This window comes from Empidonax traillii, unplaced genomic scaffold, assembly GCF_003031625.1.
Source record: "Empidonax traillii isolate 1590-97213 ecotype Southwest subspecies unplaced genomic scaffold, ASM303162v1 scaffold196:size3368384, whole genome shotgun sequence".
Lineage (NCBI taxonomy): Eukaryota > Metazoa > Chordata > Aves > Passeriformes > Tyrannidae > Empidonax > Empidonax traillii.
The window spans coordinates 2,172,923-2,191,348 of NW_020955389.1; the positions used below are offsets into that span (position 1 = coordinate 2,172,923).

Below are 18,426 nucleotides of genomic sequence, written 5' to 3' on the forward strand. Positions count from 1 at the left end.
GTCTGGGGGGGGGGAAAGGAAGCACGCGGAGTGATTTCTTCAAGGAAGGGGTGGTTAAATATTGAAATAGGGCTGCCCAGAGAGGCGGTGGAGTCGCCATCGCCGGAGGTATTTAAGGAAAGACTGGACGTGTGGCACTCAGTGCCGTGGTCTGGTTGACACGGTGGCGTTCAGTCATAGCTTGAACTCGATGGTCTCAGAGGTCTTTTCCAGATTAATTGGTTCTGTGATTCTGTAAGGGTGCCACAGGTGGATAAGCTGCTAATCACGCAGTACCCTCAGATCCGTGTGAAAGCACCTTTGCCCGTCAGAGGAGAAGGGAAAGTCCCCACTTAGCCCCCTATCGGTCTCTCGTGCGTTGCCTGGACCCCGGGGTGCTACCGTGCCAGGAAGGGATGTGTCCAGGAGCGCGGTGTGGATGCAGCTCGCCTTGGCCTTCCTGAATCGGGAAAGCCTCCTGCTTAGGATTTAATTTATATGTAAGAGAAAAATATAGTGCTTTTCAAAAGACAAGTGGTTATGAAATAAGCACTGGATTGTCGGATCCGATGGGAAATGCGGACGACACGAGGTGCCTCCCGGGGACTGGGTTGTTAGCTGGGTTTGTGTAGGGGTTGCCATAGCAGCTGCCAGGAACGCCAAGCGCCCAGGCAGACCGCAGGCTTTAAAACCTGCTTGACACTAATCAAGTGCCTTGGTCGACACTCTGTGCCGAGCACTTCTCAGCCGGACCTGCAGCTACCGTCTAAGAAGGAGCTTAACCTGTCTCCCAAAAAGTGAGTTCCCACCTGCAGCAGCTTGATTGGAGGGAAATTATAGTTATGCAATTAGAAATAAAGTTTTGATAACAGGCAACCTTAGAGGAGCTTTTATCATTTTGAAATCTGCTTAGATCTTCTCTTTTTTAATCAGTGACCAAAAGTAGAAAATTGTTTTTTCCCTTTCCTTGCTAGTTTGATACTGACGCCGTAACAGGGATAAAAATACTGAAGGTGTGGTTATTACAATGTCACATTGTCCAGTCATTTTTTGTTGATTTTAGGTTGAGTTTTGTGTGCTGGTGCAGATGGAGGAGACTGTGGGAGGTGAGACCGAGTTAGGGGCAAGAGTCGAGCCTAGCTCCTCTCCTGGTCCCTCTGCACAGCAGGAATCAGAACACCTGAGAGGAACGCAGCTTTCTTCCAAACCTCATATTGATCTCTGTCCACCTCTCGTTACTATAAAAAAAGGTAAGGGAGAAAATAATAATTACTTCATGTTGGCTTTGTATGGTAAAGAAATCAAGGAACAAAATGAGAAAACAATTATTAAGTAGCATATTTATATATGCTGGGTGGGTATGTGCTGTTCTGAATGTGCCAGTGAAGGGACTGCAATGTGCAGATTTCAGCTTTATAAATAAATAAATATGTACATATAAATAAACAAATGGATATATGCTTTTGATATTCTCCTGTTGGGAAATTTTTGTTGTGCCTCTTGAGGTGGATCAAACACATATTTGTTCTAAAATATATGTAAAAAAATAATAAACAATGCATTGGACAGTCTTAACACCATAACCGATTCTTTAAGAAATCTGCAAAGAAGCTTGATGAAGCAATTCCTTATACACACTTATATGCACTTGCATCAGTATGGAACACCTCAGCCCAGCTTTGGGTCTATCCCCCAGCGACAGCTCTGCTCCCCAAAGGTAGACTCTAAGCCCAGCATTCCAGGATGGCTACAAGACAATGCTGTGGCTGTTTCTTATCTCAACACCAGGGGAAACTGTACTCCCTTACAGGGAGTTGTTCTGCCTCTGGCATTCCTGCTTCAAGCCAGCTTAACACCTCCTTCACTGGGGCCCTTTTGTTCTTCATGCCAGATCATTCCTGGGTTACAAATTACTGCTGCTGAGAGGTTAAAATTTGAATTTCCCCTTCACTCCTGTAAGATCCTCCAATAGAAGCTGTTGAAGTGCAGGCTGGCTGAGCAGAAAGTGAGATGGATTGAAAACTGATTGAAAACTGATTGAACAGACAAGCTCAGAGGGTGGTGATCAGCAGCACAAAGTCCAGCAGGAGCCTAGAAGGTAGTGGTGTACCCCAGCGGTCCATACTGGGTCCAGTCCTGTTCAACATCTTCATTTATGATCTGGATGATGGGCCAGAGAGTAACCTCAGCAAGGGTTTTGATGACACATAAATGGGAGGGATGGCCAATACACCTGAGTGTTGTGCTGCCCTCGAGAGGGACCTCCAGAGGCTGAAGAGAAGGGCTGACAGGAACCTCAGGCAGTTCAACAAGAGGAAGGGAAAATGGAAAATTCCTGCAGCTAGGGATGAACAAGCCCATGCAACATCACACGTTGAGGGCAGAACACCTGGTAAAGAGATTGACAGGAAAGAACCTGAGGGTCCTTGTGGACACCTAAGTTGAACGTGAGCTAGCAATGGGCCCTTATGGCAGAGAAGGCTGATGATGCCATGGGCTGGATGAGGAGTATTGCCAACAGGTTAAGGGGGGTGATCCATCCTCTCCACTCAGCAATGGTAAGGCCTTAACTGGAGTACAGTGTCCAGTTTTAGGCTCCGCAGTACAAGAGAGACATGAATATACTGGAGAGAGTCCAGTGAAGGCCATGAAGATGATGAAGGCACTGGAGCACCTCTTCAGTGAGAAAAGGCTGATGGAGCTGGGTCTGAGGGGTGTCTTTTCTGTGCATATAAATACCTGAAGGGAGGGTGTAAAGAAGAGGTAGTCAAGCTCTCTGCAGTGGTGTCCAGTGACAGCATCAGAGGCAGTGGCATAAAGTGAAACACAGGAGGTTCTCTCTGAGCATCAGGAAACACGTTTGCATTGGTGACCGAATACTGGCACAGGTTGCCCAGGGAGGTTATGGGGTCTCCATCCTTGAAGATATTCAAAAGTCATATGGAAATGGTTCTGGGCAACTGGCAGCAAGTAACCCCACTTGAGCAGGGGAAACTTCTAGGGATCCCTTCCAATTTCAACTATTTTATGATTCTGTGAATAATACATTTTAATTAGGGGAAAAGAGATACAATCTGTAAGAAAATTTATAAGGAAATCAATGCTATTAGAATTTCAGTTTTATCATATATTTAGAACAGATTAAACAGTAATTAATGAAAGTTTAGTGAGCTGCTCATTAGCATTACTGCATGCTCCACTGATGATCCTATTTGCTGCTAATGATGGGACGTAAATATCATATTTGGAGAAACAAAATGGACTGAAAGCAAGATGTAGAAATTACAAATAGCATTGTTCAGTGCTTTAATATAATCATCTTTTTGAAGCTAATTAAAACAGTATTTCTGTTAAGGAGAGATAAAGCAATATTTAGGGCTGCTTTGTAATTAAAGTTTTAAAAAGAGAAATGGCAGCTGACTGGAGATAAGTTATTGTACTTAGTATTAGGATAACATAAATACTCTTATTTGCTCCTCAAATTACTTAAAATATTCAAATCCTAATTTATAGAGAAAAACCCCAAAGCATGCCATACTTTTTTAAAATAAGTTAAAGCGCTTCCAAAGCTCTTAGGGAGACTAAAACAATCAGCAGAACATAATGACATGCCCTAAGATAGTTTCATGCCCTAATGATATGTGCCATGTTTTTATTGCAAATATTATCAATCTTTATTCTTCACATACACCATGAGCTCAAGTTGTCTTGCAAGTCTCTGCAAGTAGCAAGTTTGTCAGAAATACATGAGACTGACAATGAGAATTTATAGAAAGAAGTAACAGAAAAGGAGTAACTGGGTGACAAAAACAAGTGTGAAAAGTGAGAGTATTTCAGAGTCTCTATTTTTAGCAGAACTGATTTCTTCAAGCTACTACCTTATATTGTTTTTTCTTACCTCTTTTGCTATCTGCAGGCATTGTTTGAAATTCAACTTGAGACATAGGTTATTATATGGCATCTTTTCCTCCTAATGGCTTCTAAGGCAAAGAAGCTGCTGTGGCACATGTTTTTTAATGTTCCTTTCATGTCTCATTTCCCCAACCTAGAAGAGGTTAGCCAGCAGATATGAAAACACAACACTGCAGGTCTTGTAAATGCATTTGTTGTGCATGCACCTGAATAATTAGAACTTGTCATTTCTCTTAATTAGACACAGAAAGTAAATACCATAGACGTGGAGGGAACCTGAAGACAAAGAGCACTGAACTAGGATCTGCTGTCACAGAATCCCCTTTGACTGCTGTTCTTCCGGCAAGTGTTTTAATTCTAAAATATGTGGTGACTCAGATACCTTTATTCTGCTGAATTTTCTTCTATACAGGTTTTTCTTGCAGTCTTCACTGACAAAAGCTTGGTCTAATATTTAAGTGTGCTGGATTCCTTTGGTCTCTGTTAATTGCAAGAAAAAAAGAACAGTGAACCACTAAAAGGTGTCTACAGTGTTAGGCCACTGACTTTCTCTGCTACAATGTCTGTTGCTGGAATTTTGGTTTCTTTGATGCATTTTTTTCTATCATCCACTGATATAGCCATTTCTTTGCCAGGATGAAAATTAATATTTTTTAAGAATACCTGAATAAGGTCATACTGCATATGCAAAGAAGACATATGCAAAATAAGAGAGCAAGCTGTTGACATGGAAGCCAGAGGTGATAAAAGACTGACATAGATGAGTTGGGACCAACATGGTAAATAAGAAAAGATGTAGCTGTTAGAGACACCAGAAGGGTACTGACCCACAACTGCAGGTATTCTCCCGATCTCAAAGAAATGCAGATAGATACAAACAATGTAAAACATCCATTAAGAGTCTGGGATAAGACCAAATGGTAGGAGCCAAAGGTGGACATTGGACACCTTTTCAGTTTTTTAATCTAAGAGTAGTATTGATCATTGGAATTCCTAGTTTAGACTACTGGTAAGATGACATCATTTATCTCTGTTTTATCTCCAGTGAAAATTGTGAGGTACAGACACACTTTAGACATATCCAAACCCCAGATACTCATGTTAGTGGGAGCTGTGTATAAAGGGAAATGATCAGTGTGGTGACTTTTTTACCCAAATCTTTAGTTTTTCATATAGCCTCTGAAGATTTTCTGTTGACTTAAAAATGTTACTCACTATATCTATTTTCAGTATTGTTCACACTGATGTGAAGGTTTTAAAAAATCCTTTTTCTACATGAATTTCCTTCTTTATCATTGTGCTGCTACCTTTATATGACCTGCACATTCATCATCAATCATATATTTGTTTATGTGGTGACTGATTTTATAGTGATTTGTTTTATTTATTTCCTTTATGGCAATAACTTGATATTATATACTAAAATGCCAGCAGTATAGAGATAGATCTGGTACCAAATCTGGAATACAGACATAGAACAGTTTGGAAGCTGGATTCACAAAGCTGAGATTTGAATTAGAGCCTTAATAGTGCTGGATTTGTATTGTGTCTTTAACCTGGATCCATGTCTGGTTCTGAGGTCCTGATCTGAAGTTTCACATCTGCAGTTTTCATAGTAGCAGCTTTATACTGAGAAATTATTTTGGCCTCACAGGTTAATTATTAGTGTTCTTTTCCCTATGCTCTCCGTAGATGTAATTTTTTATGTTCGTACATGAAGTAGTTTATGAAACCAGCCTAAAGATCAACAATATATAAAATACAATCCTTAACTGAGGAAAAATAATCCCTCTATAACAAACTTTTATTTTCTAGGCAACTGTTAAGAAAAGCATAGTACTTTCTAGTGAAAGTAGAAAAGAACTAGCTGAGCAAGCCAAAGTAACCAAAGAAGAGAGAAGATCTCAGATAGATGGGAGACACAAGTATTTGATATCAAGATTAGCAGATGGGATAGGCTTGAGTGAGCAGCAAGTGGAGGAAGCCATTATTTCTGATGACAAGGTAAATATGAATTAAATTATTATTGCAAAAAATATTTCCAAAATTTTTAGTCTTTTGAAACCACTTCACAATTAACTACAATTTATTTATTTATTTATTTATTTTTAGTTTCAACTTATGGAACAATTCTTTGTCCCTACTGGACTTAAAAAGTTGCTCTTCTTTTACCAAGATATAATGCAGGTAGGTTTCCTTTATTACTTCTGCAAAACCAAAGTTGCATTTTTAAAAAAATTAAATCACATGACTGTTACAAAATTCAGAAAAACTTAACAGTTTTGTTTGTTTGTTTGTTTGTGGAGTTTTGTTTTTGTTTTCTGTGCATGCCAGTGGGGCAACAACTTGAGTCTCATTGTTTAGATACTGCCCTCCTGGCTTACATGAAAATGGGAGGGTGCCCTGTGACATGATTTGATACTGTTCTTGTTTTCACAAAAGAAACCTAAAAATGGCCAAGTAGAGTAAACATCCAGACTTCAAAAGGGATAAAGGTAATTGAGACAAAGTGTTCACAGTATTTAGAGTTTAAAATACTAGATTAGCTAGCATAAGTATTATAGGAATGGGAGAGCTGTCTGTGTAAGAACTATTTCATCTTCCCTTGGTTTGAAATGCATCAGCTCTACGATGGACAAAGCAGTTGTTCAGGAGAGTGAAAAATGATGCAGTTTCTTTCTAAATTAAGGTGGCTTCATATTCAGGTCTGTCCCATTCTGCAGCAAATAGTCTTAAGATTGGAAAACTAAGACTAGAAATAAGGCAGTTGAGGTCTCCAAGCTGTATTTTTCTCCCTTTAAGTTTTGAGAAGGAGCAACCTCTGCATAAAGAGCAAAATAATTTGTTCAGCTTCCACTGAGTGTGTGATATCAGAAGATATCAAGTGACCTTGACAATTGTCTAACACAACTGTTGTGGGCTTTCAGAACTTCAGAAGTCCTTCATTAGTCCTTTCAGATTATGTTACTGAGGAGCCATGATAGGGAGAGCTAACTCACCACGTGGTGGTATTTTAGGCTAGTTGAGGAGAAAAACTGATTAATATGCTTGATCATCAGCTAAATGCAAGGATGAATTACAGAATCATTATAACCTAGATAAATTAAAAGAACTTTTGAGTGTTACTGGAATTGCTTAGAGACTTTGCAAAGCACAGAATGAGCTCAGCTGTCAAAACAGTTTAATCAGTTTTTCATTTCACTGGGACTGTACATGCACATTTCTAGGATGAATGTGTTATTCTCTGACTTAAATCAAGATGAAATGGAAAATCTTGACATTGTTTCCTTAACTGACATGTCAGAAATAAATGCCCAGCCTGGGTTAAATGAAACGTTTCATTGCTGCATTTGCTGCATTTAATTTTGTTTTATTTTGACCTTTTTACTCATTAAAAAAATAATTGATGAGAATTCTGTTTCAGAAGCAGCATAGCATAAAAAAAAATGTTTCTCATGGAAAGTATGAATGCCAGCTCTAGCATCTTCCACTCCATTCTGATGAGGGAAGAGAGCTCATTAATCTGACTGTTCAGTCAACAGTTTGATTTCAAACATATTGGAGATTACTCAAGGGCAGTGTTATACATGATTGCCCTGTTCTTATCCATTTTTGACCATTTTTGGAGACAAAATATGGGGCAGACCATTGACCCGACAAGCAGGCATGTTTGTACCAAGATTTATCAAAGCTCCTTTCTTTGCTGCTTCTCGTCTCTCTTTTTGTTTTACCAGCTTAAGTGCTTGATGTTCACTTGAAACTGTGAATAAGGTTCAGCAGATGCTGATTTGGGGTGGAAGTGGGGAGCTACCACCGTATATCATCCATCACACATTTAGTCTAGCAGGAGCTGAACGCTTGACTTTTTTGGAATAAGACTCTCTTCAAATTTAAAGAGAAATACACCTGCAGACTTTGTCCACGTAATTTTCTACCACATTCTTCCAGGTTTCAACAGATTATTTTCCAAAATGCATGACACAAAGTCAGAAGGAAGCAGATCTTTATTAGGCTTAAACTTTTTTCTTGCTTCAAAGAAAAGGGGTGGTAGATTCAGCTCAGTGGAGAGGGACCAGTGGCATCAAGGCTTCTCAGAGAGGAAGTTTTTCAGTGATGTATGGTTAAAGAAATGGGCAGAAAGCTAAACTTCTTTGCATTGTTGGCAGGATCTAGCTGACAGTATTGCTTTTGAATCCCACTCACAAGTACATTACGACACTGCAGACCAGGCACGACTCTTTCTGCAAAATATCCAGTTGGTTTTCACAGAGGAAGTTTCTCTAGGAAACATTTCATATTTAATTTCATTATATTTTCTGAGACTTTTCGCCCTTCTTATTTGAATTTTTTTTCCCCTGAAAAAATGGGGCTATGAAACTGTTTGCTGGGGACTGTGAGATTCATGCAAAGCTTATTCTTCAGAGAAAGTCAACTTTGTGATTTCTACCTGGGAGTTACTAACTGAATCAGAATGAGCTTTGTTATAATTCACGTATTCAAATGGACAAAGTATTTGTATTATATAATTTTTATTTTATTAACCTCTTATTTATAATTTTGCTAGCAAAAGTCAAATGCATCATTGAGGTCAGATGCGTCAACGAACGGTTTGCCTCAGAAGAAGTTATTTATTACCATGGGTTCCACTGAGGTATGGCTGAAAAAATTGATTAGATGACATTTAAAAAGAAAAATATTGAGAAAGCATAACAGTTGTGTGGTGTTATACAATGTTTTGTAATTCTTGGATAGATATTTAAAGACAGTCACTGTTCTCATAATGCAGGATCTCCCAACATTTCTTGAGCTGAGGTTGGCACTCACCAGTAAAGAAGTAGTGTTGACTACCTGAGAGGAGAGCAGCTCAAAAATTGTTAAAATTGTTAAAAAAATTTTAAAAATCACGGATCCTAACGTTTTTTTTAATGATTGCATGTTGAGTATTTTCCAGTGCTTGTGCTCTTCCATTTTAAAAGTGCAGTTATTCAGTGGTTTCATATGTCCTTGCATATAATAATACTGGACATTATTCCAAAAATACCTTCAGTAAATCCTTTATTCCATTCAAATTGTTACAACAGCCTCCTCACTGTAATGTCTAAGCATTATTCAACAGCATATTCAGAGTAGCCATTAAGATTTCTGACTAATTTTCTTTCGTTCCATCTCTTTTGGGGGAAATTTGGTATTCCATATACAATTTTCTTTGAATAAGGTCTGGTGATGTTTTGGGGTTTTGTTTCATTTTTTTTTTATTGTTGACTCCAAAGAGGTTATGTTAGCACTGTAATGTTGGGAAAGACATAGCTGAAGAATTCTCTCTTGCTTTCACAAAAAAGTGACATTCCTTCCTCTGCCAGTTGGACCAACTGGAATGGCTTTTCAAATGCATTACAGTTGAGTTGTTATTAGGTTTAATAGATTAAAAATAAGCATTGTTCAAGTACTGTTTTGAAACTTTTATGTTACTTCAGTCCATCAAAACAACGATAATACATGTTAAAAGGTATTTGGATGAAACTTTTTAGCAAGTTCCGCTTTTTTTAAGTTCCCTTCTAAAAAAAGTTAAATAAATCTGTGATCTGAGTATTTAAGAAAAGAACTTTAAATGTTTGAAAGCTGAGGATATCTGTAGATTTTTTCAGTAAATTTATGTTGGCAGGTTCAGAAAGAGATTAGGCAGTCTCATGGATAGGTCCATAAATGCATTCTAAAATTACTAGACAGGAATATGTCATGTAACAACTCTCATACAGCAGTTGCAGGTGGTCAAGGAATACAAGAAGGATGGACCTCAGGAAACAGCCTAACTAAGAGGCTCTCCCTGAACTGCATTTTCTTAGTAGAGGTGCAATACTGAACTTATCTGTCCAGAAGGGCATTTTTTATCTTCCTATGTCAGACAGAGAAAACCCAGTATTTTATTTGAGAGGGGCAGATTTTAAAACATCCTGCAAACAATTCACTACCTTTTTGAGTAATTAATATTTATGGTTTTGTTTTCAGCACATCTTTAAGTTTCAAGTAAATTACTTTTAATGTATTCATGTATTCTTTTTAACTGTGTTCATTTTGTCCTTTTTACAGAACTTTACAGGAACTTGTGCATTTTTCCTAAGGACATCAGATGAAGTTATAACTGCATCAAATGTCTCTCGGGTCAGTCCAAAGTCATGCTGTATTTACTGTGTACTTAATATTTTCTAAGACAATTTTTCTCTCAACTGGAGCCAGAAATAGGGAATGTTTTCATGAAAATGTCTAGTTCTATGTTTAACAGAAGTTCTTTTTCATGTGAATAAGTATCTGTGATAAAGTAAAATTTTAATGATTTAAAAATTAGATACTGCAATATTATTAAAAACAAGATTTTAATAAAAATTCCTCATTAATTAGTCATTAAAATATAAATGTTAATGGCAATAGGGAATAAAGACGTAAACCGTGAGATTTTATTTTAAGTAATGAGCCTAAATTATGGAAATGCTGCACTCAAACTGTTTCTTTTAGACTTTTAAAATGAAGATGATACTTAAAAGTAACTAATGGAAGGTTTTCCAACCCTTTATAGCTTCTTTTGTATAAGAAATATGCTGTAACAACCTTTCTGACTTTCAGAAGTTGGGAAATATTTGCAGAAGATCATCCAAATACTAATATCTAAGAATAAACATTAAAGAAATAGTCTTCAGTTGCCTACCTTGGTGCCTTCTCTCTGCAGTTCTCTTGTGATCACCCGCTTTTGACAGGGGCTGTCACGTATCTTCATCAAACTTCATTCATCATGTAGGGCAATATTTTTAGGTGCTATAGAATGTAAAGCAAATTTTGGTTTGTCCCAAAGAGCTATATAGGAACAGCTGGAAGGAGAGCCTGAGAACCCCCTAGAAATACATGCATTTATCCCCTATTTCTCGAGAAGAATAGTTGAATCTTTGTCATCCATTGGAAACAAATGGATTAGCTAGTATATCGCTCTTGTCACAGAGATTCAGAAGTCTTAATTTTCCCCATCTCCCCTTCCCCGCAACAGATGTAAACATTGTCATATGGCAGAAATTAGCACTGTCAAAAGCATCTGAAGGGGAAAATTAGAGGTCAGTTAACTGCCCTTCTGTTGCTTCCTTTTGCTATTTTCTTAGCCCGCCCTCTTGCAGAAGGAAGTATTTTAGGAGCACTTTCTCATTAACAGTCTTGTGAGCATTACCTCCCAGGGAACATGTTCAGACATGCAAAGAAACCTGGTCTTCCTCATAAGCACTTCTTCAAGCAGAATGATGCCTTGATTGTCATCTGTAATTCCTTTGTTTTATGAGAAAAATCTTTCTACCCTCTTTTACTCTAGTGGGATTATAATGCTGTAGTATTGTTAGGACATAGTATTTCACCCATGTATAGTAAATAAATGTCTTAAATCCAGTCCTTTTACATGCCAGTGGAGAACTTGGAAGAAAAATCTAGTGAAATTAATGACTAAGATAGCCAAGAGTGTAAAAGCCTCTACAAAAAAATCATTTGTAGTCGTCATTTCTAAAACACTCTGGAATCGCTGTCTTTGCACAGGTCAAAGTTGGGAGTAGAAGCTTCCAGGGCAGAACTTAGTACACTTGTCCCCATATCAGTGAAGCCATTATGATGAAGGCAAAATCAATGCATGTTTGTGCAGTTCAGAAGTTCTGAATGAGACTCCCTTCCTGAAAAAGAGACATACACAGAACCAAAGTGGCTGGTCAGTAGGGGTAATAGAAAGCACACAGCCCATGTTCAAAATGTATACACTGGAGTGCAAAATGCTGGTAACAGAAAAGCCAACGAAGGTACAAGTTGATAGTGTTGGGAGAAAATGCAATCCCTAACTTCTTCCAAGTTATGATTTGTGTTCTGCAGTAAAACTCCACCCATCATACTCTTTCCCCAGCTTCAGCAATTTACTGTTTCTTGCTTCACATTAACTAGATTAGGATAGGATAGAGTACAATAAAATATTTCAGTTGGAAATGACCGTCTAGTCCAACTGCCTGACCACTTCAGGACTGACCAAAAGTTAAAGCATATTGTTAATGGCATTGTCAAATGTGTCTTAAACTCAGATGGGCTTGGGACATTGCCTGCCTCTCTAGCAAGCCTGTTCCAGTGTTTGTCCTCTCAGTAAAGGAGTGCTTCCTAAGCTCATTAACAATGAACTTGTGAGAATTGTGCAACCAAGAGAGGTGTTTCTTGCCTGATACATTTTTAGTCCTTTTTTAGGCATTTCTGATAGATGGAAGATATTCCTGTAAATGAGAAACACAGGCATATAATTGTGTTAAGATTAATTAATGCATTGATATTATATGTTTAATTTTCATTGATTGCTGGAGTGTTGCTACAGTTTGGGACTGACTTTGCTAGTGACTCAAGAGCAAGTCTTGGAATTTTGGTTGAATTTTAGTTTCTGTCCAATCCAAATTTGGTACCTGGGTAGCAATATCCTCATGGAACCTACATAGTTATGGACTATCATGTGTCTGCCATGTATCTGAATTTCACTCCAATAGTGTAATGCTGCAGAAGTTTATACGCACTCTGCTAATTTTTGTTTCTTCCCGAAGGAGGTTAATTTTGGTATGCTTGACTGTCCTAATGGAAATACCCTTCAGGGCCTGGAATTTTTCTTGACCCAGATCATGATACCAGCACTTAAATCCCAACAGGTAATCAAAAAATTAATATTTTCTTTTTTTTTTTTTCTCAAGAATATGTGGAATTAAGGCCTGTAGCTGCTGCAGTTCTGTTTGTGCATCAGTTGGACGTAGAATAGAGGATACAAGAAGACATAAGTCTAATACAGGCCTTTTGGGGAGTTATGCAATTTGTATAAAAAAGTTTGAAATTCATGTAGTCATTGTTTATTTTCAAGCAGTAGCACCAACTGTAATTATTACAATAAAGGAGAGCATAACATAGCAATCATACTAAGGTAAAACTGGGATGACTTTATTGAAACTAGATTAATTCTGGATTGAAAGAAGTGTCAAGCCTTTCTGGCAGCACGAGGGGTCAGTCCATGACTTTGTTTTGGACCGTGGACAGCAAGCACTGTATCACAGCCAGAACATCCAGCTTCTTTGCGTTGTCCTTATTCTGTGGAACTCACAAAGCATCACAGTTGGTTCAGTTTCCTCTGGAAGTACACGTTCAGAGGTGGGAAATATAAAGAAGCTCAGTGTCTGTCGAGAATGATGATGTTGTGTGCTATTACCATATGCTGTCATTTTCTCTCACCCAGGAGGAGGAAGAGAGATTCAAATCTGTTTTCTCTGTTCAGAAAGAGAAAAATCAAGCTAAAAAAATACAGTTAAGTGTGAAGTCAATGAGAGCAGGGAGACATTTTTATTTCTTAGACCCTTTTGCTACTTTGTCTCTTCTTGTCTAATAGAATAATTAAATAAAGGCACACTATAAAGATGAGTGTATTTTAAATGGCATGATGATAAATCTTTATATACTGCCATGAATAAGAAATACCTTTCTAATGAAAAATATCTTTTGTGATCAAAAACCAAAAGAAAGTGTGACCCTCGTTTTAATTTTTTTTTAATTCATAAATCATAAAATAATCAGAACTGGGGAGCTGTGAAAGAAGGCTTGAAGAACAGCCAGATACAAGACTTTCTGTATGCAGTGGATAAATTTGTGGGTACTTTGTCATCATCAAGACAGAATATAGAAGATAAAATTCAGCTCACAAAAGTGGATATTGATATTTATGTCAGCAACTTACAGAACCCATCTGACTACATAACTGCAGGTGAGTAATTCATACACCAAAGCAAACACAGTGGTGCTGTTTATAAAATAAATGTTATGTCATTCGTAAAAATTTACTTTGAAGTATTAATTCATCTTCCCGAGCTGTATACATTTTTCTTCTTACTCTTGCTGGGTTTCTGACTTCATAATCATAAAATCATCAATCATTTACTCATCCTTTAATTCGTAGTTCTTAAAGAATTAGGTAATTGCTTGATATATCATGTAAGCAGCTGCCTTTGTCCCTCCTAGTTTGCTGACCAAGTAGTTGCTGAGTGAAGCCGTCTACTAGTTTGTGTGCTATTCACTCTTTTGATACTGGGAATACCCTACCCAATATCAAGTCTGACTCTGTGAATAAAAACCTAGTATACAAAATGTACAAAAATACAAAAATATGTGTATAAAAAATTTTATATATAATATATGTTAATGTAAGAAAAAGGGTAGTTATGTGTCTTTCAACAATAGCTTTCCACAATGTCTTATCAGTATTTTCAGAGAGAAATAATGCCAAACCAGTCAATACTTTGCAGTCCTTCTCAACCCTACATTAGTCTATGGCATGACACCTTCCACAGAACTACTGACCTTAAGATTAGATAATAATGTTGTATAGCTGGACAAGTTCTATAGATCTGTTTAGTAGCACAAGCTTCTCGAGTCCTAAACATAATACACCAAGTGACTTAGACTCTTTCAGCTGCTAGGACAATCTAAAAGATATGCTGACTTTAAAATCTAGTGGGTTTTTGTGACTGTTTAGTAATGGCATCTCTTATGGGATGCTTTTAATGTGGAATAGACTGCAGTGGCAGAAAGAGAGAAATATGAAGTAAGCCTTTACTTATGAAATACAAGCAGAAAAATATACACATAGTTAATGCATTTCTTGGACCTATGAAACTTGATTCTTCCCAAACCCTATTGCTGTATTTTGGTTTTCTGTATAAACTGCCTGTATTTTTAACTGTTTCCACTGTAAAGGATATGCAATAGTAACAGAGTAGATAGATACAAGTTTTATATGTGTGCTTCTTGTTGTCACAGTCTTTATCTTTTCCTGTTGTTGGTCAGTCATTCCAATATACTCAGTTTACATAGTCTCAGATTATGTTTTGCAATTTTACATCTGTAGTTTAAAACTCTGTGTTTATTTCCTGGTGCTTATAAGACTGTCCAATTCTGATTCTGAAGGCAGTAACACAGAGGTCACTGAGAGACTTGAAGAAGTGGTCAGGATTTGGACCAAACAGATCAGACAAGTTTTAGTGGAGAGTGAGCAAATAAGAAGAGAAGCTGACGACGTTGGTCCATCTGCAGAACTGGAACACTGGAAGACACGAATGTCATCATTTAACAGGTCAAATCTCTGAATTATTTCTCACAGAGTCTTCGGAAAAAAAAAAGGTATTTTTAAGAATAAATTTAAACTTTCATTCCAAAGAGAGTACTAAATGTATTTCTTTCTTCAAAGCCTTTTAGATGAGATCAAGAGTTCAAGAGTAAAGAAAATAATAAGTATTCTTCAGGCAGCAAGATCAAAGACGTTAAAGCAGTGGAAAGAACTGGTAATTACTACTTTCTATTTAAAGTTTTAAATTATTACAGTACTGTATTTGTAATACACACAGAACTGAACACAATGCTAAAAATAACTTTGAGTGTTTATGCTGGTTTCGTACTGTGGTAAATATCCATTTGTTGGAACATGTAACATCAATGATTCTGAAGTTAAATAGATAACTTTAAAAGAAGTCAGTGCTTTTGTAATGTGTCTTTAATTAACTTAATAGTTGGAATGGTTGTGCAGAAGTAAAGCAATGCAGCAATACAATATCTTTTTGTCTCTCACCAGCTGAACCCTGGGCTGGCCAGCTGTAGAGATGTCTGGAATATGTTCATCATATTGCTTTTAGAATTATTGACAGCTGCTTTTTGTAGTAGAACTGCTATTTCGGATAAATGAGTATCTGTGATATAAACTTATCCATCAAAATTGTAGGCAAGCTAGAAAATAAGCTGTAGATCATGTACAGTCAATTAGACACTCACCCACCCCCACCCCCAAAAACCAGAATGCAGATCTTCTAGCACTTAAGAAAGTATTCTACTGTTTCGAAAATAGACCAGGAAAACAGTGCTACCTTACTGAGTTTTTGGTTTTTTGCTTACCGTATTTGCAGACTTATTTGATAAATTGTATTTGGATCAAAGTGTCTGTACAGAGCAAGTACAAGCCAAGGGCGATTAAGTGGATTTCGTCCTTCATACAAAACAGCACCTGAAGTACTGGATAGTTCCACCTGACATGAACAGAAAGATACATGCATTAGCCGTGAACTCATTTTGCCTAACGAGTGTTTATTAAAAAATGTTGGGAAACAACTTGGTTGTTGTAGACAAGATCCATTTCAGGGATCTTGTCTAAGTTTTGTAGAATGTACCATGTTCTGTACACTGTACCATGTTGGAACAATTCTAAAATTTAAGTTGGATTATCTAAGCCACACTAATGTACTTCCATGAAAAAGGAAAAGCTTTGGGGCTATGAGTAAGGACTTCCTTTAAACATCATCCAAAATGTTGCTGATTGCCAGGAAGATCTTACCAATTTTTGCCTGTAAAAGCAGTTATTTCTTATGTAAAAAATAAATGACATAATTGAAAACACTTCTGTGCAAAAAGCTCGCAAGATGGAATCACAATCTTGTGATAGCATGCAACATAAAAGAGTAAGAACCTGTTCAGAAAATTTTCACAGTAGTAATTGTATTTCTTTTTTTTTTCCCCCCCTCCCTTCAGGATGGTAGTGTAACAAAAGCTGCCAATGAAGCTAAAGACAATGTGAGATATTTATATACATTGGATAAATTTTTTGGTCCACTTGCCAGTGCTTCACCTGTAAGTAGTACTCTAAAGGCACTTAATATAAAATTAGGAAAAGAAGGGAAGGGCTTTTGCTTCTCCAAAAAGGATATTTTCAATATTTGTCTCATTCTTAATGATAAGTGAACAGCTTAACTCCTTAGGCAATTGAGCTTACAGATTTTGAATTAACCAGAGATAATAATATTTTTTTTTTTTATGTAGGAAGTAGTTATCATTCCAGAAGATAATTGAAGGGCATGAAAAAACTAAGCATAGAATGTGTTTTTCCAAACCTGATAATGAGCGGAATTGCCTTTGTGAGCTTGGGCCTTACATATGGTACCTCTTCCTGTCTGCATGCTTGAGTTAGGAGCTATTTGAGATTGTTTTTTTGCAAATGTCATAAAGTGATCTTGAGCTGAAATTCGTTGGCTTCCACTTATTTTACAGGCTAAAACTGTTTCTTTTTCATGTAGGACTGTCATCCTGGTTGATAAAATTTATTCTTATAACCATGTGGGTCTCAGAGTTCATTTTTTAAGTGAGAACATGAATTTTGAAGATACAGTCACCAGGCAAAATTGTCTAAGTTTACATGTTTCAGAACATTTACACATAATACATCTGATTACAATTTTTCTAAACAACGTTTTCAGAGCTTGAGCTCTTTTGAATCCACTGTACTATTTTACACTGCTCTTCTTCTGTAAATATTAATCTTTCTGCCATATTGGACTTGAGTTTTAGATACCATACTTTTTTTTATCCCTTTCCGGATCAGTCACTGTCTCTTATTCTGGGTTCTCAGTGTATCTGGCTTGCATGCATTTCTGTGAAATCCTCCTCTGGGGGAGAAACCTGTATAGTTCAGTATCCTCACTAAGTGTGAGATTATTTTTGTCTTGCCTGCCCCTTCTGTATTTTTCTTCTGTACAGATCTAGGCAAAATAAGCAATGGCCAACTCTTTTCTTGTCCTTCCTTCAGCTGGCCAGCTTTTTTGTAGCAGTGTATGACTTCTTTTCCTCAGGTAGTATGTTCCTCTGCAAAGCAGGCTACAGCACCTTCATATACTGGAGACCATGGCAAAAAAAACTACAGCTGCTGTTTTTCCTCTGGAAAATCCCACTCTGGAAAAACATCAATTCATTTAATCATTACCCTTTTTCCACCTTTTTGTCTTCGTCATAGTGTGGTAGGTCCCCACAAATGAACTGGATGGTCCAGTTCATAATGAGGTATCTACAACAGCAGTGTGTTAGTCAGAAAGATGTTTATCGTCTGACAAACATATTCGCAGAGTGGTCATATTTTCTACTGTATTAATTTTCAGGAAATTCGAATTTCTGACTTTCCAATTTTTCCGTGTTGTAGGTAACAATGATGGAACACATACCCACTTTAATGAATACCATCTGTATGATCTACTGTACCTCATCATACTACAACACATCAGAGCACATGATGTCTCTTTTTCTTAAAATCACAAATCAAATGATTAACACGTGCAAGACGTATCTCTGTGAAGGTGTTTCAAAAATCTGGGATCTGGATAGGTGATGGAATTTTAATTTCACCTTCTTTTGTTGACACTAGAAGTAAAATTACAGATTAGTCATTAAGATTATTAATAGGTATATTTACGTTGCCCTTTGTCCTCCTACCAGGCATTGCTTTCCATGTTGACTTTAAGCTTGTAACTATTAATTTGGTGTAGAATTAAGTACTCTGCAAGAAGAAATTTACTATGTGTTGTGAAAAAAAGCCTGTTATTGAAAACCAGGTAATGGTTACTCATATACAGCACTTGATATGTTTTCCCCAAGGTTTTTTTTTAAACCAAAACACACTTAAGCAGTTAGAACAGTGAGCTA

General features: G+C 37.1%; 1 protein-coding gene across 6 annotated transcripts in view; it reads left to right on the forward strand.

Annotated features, from left to right (window-relative positions):
- The first annotated feature begins 1,048 nt into the window (after positions 1-1,048).
- The window catches only part of LOC114058971 (dynein heavy chain 5, axonemal-like), a 157,743-nt gene continuing 140,365 nt past the window's right edge, over positions 1,049-18,426 (forward strand). For all 6 annotated transcript variants that reach the window (XM_027886895.1, XM_027886897.1, XM_027886898.1 and 3 more), the window contains exons 1-12: positions 1,049-1,229; positions 4,133-4,233; positions 5,707-5,895; positions 6,004-6,078; positions 8,456-8,542; positions 9,979-10,050; positions 12,483-12,584; positions 13,495-13,681; positions 14,881-15,046; positions 15,161-15,254; positions 16,489-16,587; positions 17,927-18,108. In XM_027886895.1, coding sequence (XP_027742696.1) covers positions 1,067-1,229; positions 4,133-4,233; positions 5,707-5,895; positions 6,004-6,078; positions 8,456-8,542; positions 9,979-10,050; positions 12,483-12,584; positions 13,495-13,681; positions 14,881-15,046; positions 15,161-15,254; positions 16,489-16,587; positions 17,927-18,108 — 1,517 coding nt within the window. In that variant the 5' untranslated portion in view covers positions 1,049-1,066. The remainder of the gene's footprint in view (positions 1,230-4,132; positions 4,234-5,706; positions 5,896-6,003; positions 6,079-8,455; positions 8,543-9,978; positions 10,051-12,482; positions 12,585-13,494; positions 13,682-14,880; positions 15,047-15,160; positions 15,255-16,488; positions 16,588-17,926; positions 18,109-18,426) is intronic.